Below are 6,544 nucleotides of genomic sequence, written 5' to 3' on the forward strand. Positions count from 1 at the left end.
ATGTACTGAGGTACTGTGTGTTTCTCTCGCACACTCAGCCACAATTTTCGCAATGGCATTCCTCCAGTAGTATATGCTCGAAGGATCCGCCATATTCTTAGCGACTTTTCCTAGGGTGGGGGTATTTAAAAATTGCCATACGGAATTCATTCATAAATCATTTAAGATTCCCTACTGATTGATTAGTATACTGTGATCCGCCCTATCCAATAAAAGCCTCTTATATAGTTACTCTTCTGCTCTTATAGGTATGGGTGTATTATATGTTTTGTGGGTATGGGTTTATTCGTACACACAGCCACAAAACATGTAAATACACACACAGCCGTCAGAATCAGAAACAGAAGCAAATGTCTGACGCAAACACAGTGATGCATGCGCATTTTGTTAAAAGCGTTCGGAGTGTTCGTTCTAGTCTCCCTGGTTCGTACAACAAAACTGGAAATTGTTGATTCGTTGATTGAAAGTTTGGCGTTCGCAGAACTAATTTAAATGTTGGGGTTGGGAATCGGTTTCTAACAGACAGAATAATTCGCTGACTCTCAAGAAATATTCATTTTGATGCCAGCGCGAAGCGTATTATCAATTTTGACATCATATTTATCATTGTCAAACACCCGCAAATATTTTGTTTTTATTTAAAAATGGCGATACCTTCAGGAAGAGTAAATAGAAAATATAAAATGAAATACCAATACCTATAAGTATTACAAATCCAAAACTAACAGAAACAATAAATCAAATTTAGTTTTGAAGATCAATAAAAAGAAAATAAAAATTGACTGCTGTTTTGTAAAAAAAACATTATAAAAATAAATACATATTTAGGCTGGATGCAAACATAAAATAACCAGATACCACTGATTTTGGCCAGTTTGGCAATTAGCGCATTGGCAGAGCATAAAATTGGTCTCGTAAATGAAGTAATAAATCATAGCCCTTTTCTTTTACTCATGATTTTCATAAAGTGATACGATCCTATGGAAACCAATCAGATTGCTAGATTTCGGATCGTAACGCGTTATGATTCCGAAATCATGAGTAAAAGAAAACAGCACATGTGACGTGATTTTAATTTTATTTCGCAAGTACGCGTGCTGATGCAAACTGTCAAATCTATGAGTGTTAGGCACTAAAATCTTTTGCTAAATATATTCATTAAAATAATAAAAATGTCAGGCGATATAATACAATCTCTGAATAAAATAAATATATTTGTAACTGAAAATGACCAAGTGCTATGGGAATCTCAAGCTGGTACAAAATGTAAGTAAAAAAGAATCTATATTTTGAATTATCCATGTTATGCCATCGTTATAAGTTAAATTTTGAAGTTATATTTTAAACTAAGCTGAATTTTATTAGTACCTAAATAAAATAAAGGTTGAAAAAACGTGATGTATCTAATATAATTAAAAAATTTGTCCGGTGCCCTCTTTCTCTACATTCCATCCATAGTATACTATATTATATCTATACCTAAAACTAATATGCTAATTAATTCTCCTGTCTACAATATGTCGCAATTATTAATAGTCCAAGAGAATTAAGCTCAAAACCTTCGAGATATGGCTGTTGCTTGACGTAACTTGGATATTAGTAAAAATCGGTCGAAAATAATATATACAATGAAAATATAAGGTTGCGCCAAGAAAAAAAGTTGTGCTTTTTGCAGAAAAAATTAAAAATGCAAAAATACTCAAAAATGACGTGTTTTTTCTAACATTTTCCAACATAACTTCTTAAATATGTAGTTACTATTACTGATGAAATTGTTTGTTATGAAATTTGCTACAAGATAGAATTGTTTTGATACCTGCGCATATCATATTTTTATTGCTAAATAGTCAAAACTACGTAAGAAAGTGATGAAAATCGAGGTAATTTGGAAGCGTCAAACTGACGGGCAAGAAATTGTCCAATTCTACTAAAAAATGTAGATGTAAGTACTTTAAATGATTATAAAACGAAATTCCAAAACCCGATCCAAATCGGTCTGATAGTATTGGTGTGAGACAATTTGTTACTAAATTTCAGCACGAAATGTCGTTATTTTTTTACGTGAGTGCTGGGGTTAAAGTTAGGCATTTTAATTGGCGCTGATTTTTTTGCACATTCTTAGACCCCGTAACAATCATATAGAATCGTTAGAATATCAATTTTCTTTTTTTGAATAATTTTTGGAGCGAATTTAAAAGTTAGAAAAATTTTGACTTTATAAACAAATACTTTCGTGAAGCGGTTTTGCGGGTTGGAAAATATACCAAAGTACTAAAAAACAGTTCTCGGAAAGACGCTTAACTTGAAAAAAAGAACGTTCAAATCGGTCCTATAAGTTCCGAGATATAGAGTGTCAAAGTCAACAAGCGCTTGCTGCAAAACTATGTATAATGTAACAACAATAAAAATTGAATTTGGTAGGTTTTTTCAAGAACTTTCCGTATGTGTTTTTATAAATATGATCGCACGTGTGCTTTTTTATGAAAATTCAATGAATATTGTCAAGCCGACCATTTGTGCCGCAAAACCGAGGGGAGGGGATGAATTATAGAAATTGAAATCGCGCGTTCTAAAAAAAAGCGCGCGCGCTTCGGCGTTCAATATCTCGGCTTCTATGGCTCCGATTTTGATGATTTTTTTTTAATCGATAAAGCAAAATGAGAGGAATTCAATTATCAAGATTATTATAAAGCCCTTTTCTGTCTATTACGACTACTTAAAATTTCTCACATTTGTTATACTGTATATTCATGTAAATAGTAATATCGATGGTAGGATATAGGAACATAATCCACTGTTAAAAGGTATTAGTTTTAATAATTGGTAATAATGTTTAAATAAAATCTTGAAATTTTTATTTAATATGTAATTTATTTATTGTATGCATAGAATATAGAAAAAGATATAGATACAAATAATTATTTATTTATGTTTATAAAACGTGTTTATTATATTTTCATTATCATCGTATTATTAAAGTTTTTCACTTTTTTACAACATCATTGCTGTTTTCAGTTATAATATCAGCATTTGAATAAGTACCGTTTTCCATTATTTTCAAATCAGTGTTTAACTAATTGTAAGTAGGTACCACTGTCACATTAACAGCAAATGATGACTTATGGTTGGTTATGGTTGGTTAATTTGATTTTTTAAATTTGCTAGCAATTTCATAGCCATCCTCGCAAGAAAATGGATCATTTTATTTATCACAAAAACCGTCAAAACAGAAAAATTAAAAGATAGGTATATGGAGATGTAATATAGATAGATATAGAGTAAATTTTTACAACAGATTTTGATTAAATATACGGGGTGTATAATTTAGAAAAACCAAGTTTTGGCGGTTCGGTCAATCAAATGCGACAATAAATATGAAATTGAAATAGGTCGAAGACCATTAGACCATTAGAGATGAATATAGGGAAGCTTTATAAAATTCCCCTAAAATTACGCGTAGAATCCAAATATGCAAAAATATATAGGATGTTCCATTTATAATAAGCAAATAGGTGGCGACTACCGGTATAACCGGAAGTACTACAACAATGGCATTATTTTATTTAAACTCTTTTTAAATAAAACCTCCAAAACCACCAGGTCCCAAATTTTCAAAATTCAAATCGAAGTAGTCTCCAAAACTTATATTGGGTGTCTCTTGATCAAAATTTACATGAAAATATGGGATGAGTCAGGAGTTAATTCTGATTTTTAACCAAAAAAATATCAAAATTTATTTATTTCTTGGAAAATCTAAATTTAGATAATTACTGTAGGATTAACTAGTTATGGTAATTGAGAAAAAGAACAGATTGTTGTACTGTGTCATACCGAATCGTATCATGTATCGTGGAAGATAGTTACTATCTTGTATTTTCATTCTTTATACTACTGATGATCCATACATAATTTAAATAAAATAAAAAAAATCTCCATGAATAATAAATTCTTCATGAATTTATAATTTTTAGGTAACAATGAAGCAATAGAAAAATTGAAAGAGGAATGTGCTCGATTAAACAAGGAAATAGCAAATACTGCCGAAGAAGTTTCTGAAATAAAACCACAAATCAAAATTTTAGAATCAAATTATGACAAGTAAGTTAAAAAAGGTTCAAAGTAATAAGTAGATATACCTTGTTACATATAACAGGGTGTTTCATAATGATGTGCAAATATTTTAAGGAGGTGTTTAAAAAGTAATTTTAGGGGCCCCCTCCTGAGAAAATATTCAAATCTCAAAAGGGCCGAAAAATTTTTATTTTATTTTTTTTTATTAAATTTTTAGTTCATATTTGCTTAGATTTTCCTATTAATAAAAAAAAAATTTATGCAAAAAGCATGTTAAAAATGACGATCGTTTTTGATAACTGTTAAACTGTTATACTAATTATGTGTACTTCCTAATCGGCAAGGAAAAATAATTTATTTTTTTGCTCGTAAACCATTAAGTATACGAAAAAATGGGAAAAATAAAAAAGGTTTGTAAATGAAATGTAAGTAGTATTAAAAACTATTTTTCCTGTTGGAATTGGCTAACGTAGAAAAAAGCTGCAAGTGAAATAAAACCAAAGGGTTCTAATTTCTTTCATTCAAAGACAAACCAGAAAAAAAAGACTACCAAAAAATATAATTCTACTAGTTGTTAATGTGTACCAAAATTCAAATTTTTGAGATTAATCGTTTTCGTGAAAAAAATAAAAGCTAATTTTTTCGACCATTTTGAGATTTGAATATTATCTCAGGGGGCTCAAATCAAAAAAATATATTGGAAGTACCGACCCCTTCCCCCCCCCTCGAAAATTACTTTCTAAACACCTCCTTAAAATATTTGCACATCATCATGAAACACCCTGTATAAAATAAACACTCAGATCATATGGGATTTTCAAATTTATGTCTGGTTTAATTGGGAACATCAAAATTTATCATTAAAACGCGCGCTAGTGGTATTGGCGATTCGAGAGGCCGTATTTAATTAGAAAACTTCGTGGTCTGTGGAAGACACCCCTTTATCTCTCTCGTTAGGGCGTTTTCAGATAGGTATACCGACACCGACACCGACACCGGCACGACATCAGCCCGGCACCGATACCGACACAAAATCAGCGATGACACGAGTGAAGTAGCCTGTCACGACACGATACCTATATATCGGCGAGTATGAAAACATGACCATATATTTATGTATATGAGATTACGCATCCACCGACATCGTTGTCGTTGTCGTGCCGGTGTCGTGTCGGCTAGTGTAAAAATGGCCTATCTCTCAAAATAAAAGTATTGAATAAAACCTTGAATAAAAAACATATTTTGATATTGACGGTTATTTAACCGCATTGCGTGCCATATTCTTTAATACCTATAAGTAATTTTCCGATAGGTCGACTAGATTTTCCTGTGCAGAAAAAAACAAGTAAATCTGTCACTTATTTGCAATTTGCCAACTTAGCGTCACTTCTTTCGAGTTACTTTTTTGATAATATCATTCTACATACCCTTCCCAGTCATAAAGTGCAGTAAAAGGTCTACTAATAATTTTTTCACGTTCAACCTCTATTAATCTTCAGGTAGACAACTACGTTCACACTCTGGCAGAATTTTTTTGCTGGTTTGTTCCAACATAAGATGTGATATGTTTCTTTTGCATACTGGGGGACAATTTTAATAAATACTTACTGGAAGGACATGGATAGTAATTATTCGAAATATATAATTAGTGGAGTCAAGATTGATTTTGACTTCACAAAAATTACGGGAAGAGAGAACTTTTTATTTTTCGCTTTGTAAAGTTGTCAGAAACAACATATAAAAAGTTACCAACTGTAGAGTGTACGCTTAATTATTTATTTAACAAATTAGTTGCAAAATTACAGATTTTGCAAAATATATATAAAAAAATATAATTAAAAAAAAAATTAACTGCGCCATTCGAAAGAACAGGAAATTTTACATATAAAATGTTAATAAAGTTTTTTTCTAAAATGCGAATTGAGGCCTGTAGAATTTTTTTTCTAACGTACGAAAAATGAGACGGGCGGACCCCAAGTATAGCTCTCGAAGTGCGCGCGGCCTCGAGCGCGCTACACTAAATTTGTTATAACTTGATTTAATTTATCAAATCGACCTCACAAAAATGTAGATGAAAGAAGAGTCGTCGGGCTATCAAAATTTTATGTCTTTAAACTAGAGAAAAAAAAAATATATATGTATAGTACGATTAGTACGTATACAAAGTTACGTCATTCTATAATTTTGTACAATAATAATAAAATAGCTGTCATTCTTTTAATTTTTAAAATAAATATCTGTAGCTTTCACAGATTACTCTTCAAATGACGATTGAAACAGTGAGCGATATGGAAAAAATCTTAAAAATTTAATTTGAAAAATATTGACCCCAACATATTCAATAATTTTAAAAAATCACAAATTTGACTTTTTAGGCCATACTTTATAGATCAAAAACTATAGTTGTAAACGTGATATTGAAACTTTATGAGAGCACTTTTTAAAGCTTAAAATCTCTAATTTAAGATGGTGC

At 30.9% G+C, this 6,544-nt stretch overlaps 1 protein-coding gene across 1 annotated transcript in view; it reads left to right on the forward strand.

The window, feature by feature from the left end:
- The first annotated feature begins 1,108 nt into the window (after nt 1–1,108).
- Nucleotides 1,109–6,544, forward strand: part of LOC108913406 (interaptin-like) — a 28,489-nt gene continuing 23,053 nt past the window's right edge. Inside the window, exons 1-2 of the mRNA XM_018718952.1 lie at nt 1,109–1,266; nt 3,972–4,098. Of these exons, the coding sequence (XP_018574468.1) occupies nt 1,173–1,266; nt 3,972–4,098 (221 nt within the window). The 5' untranslated portion in view covers nt 1,109–1,172. The remainder of the gene's footprint in view (nt 1,267–3,971; nt 4,099–6,544) is intronic.

The sequence above is a fragment of the Anoplophora glabripennis genome, unplaced genomic scaffold (assembly GCF_000390285.2).
Source record: "Anoplophora glabripennis isolate ALB-LARVAE unplaced genomic scaffold, Agla_2.0 scaffold1026, whole genome shotgun sequence".
Taxonomy (NCBI): Eukaryota; Metazoa; Arthropoda; class Insecta; order Coleoptera; family Cerambycidae; genus Anoplophora; species Anoplophora glabripennis.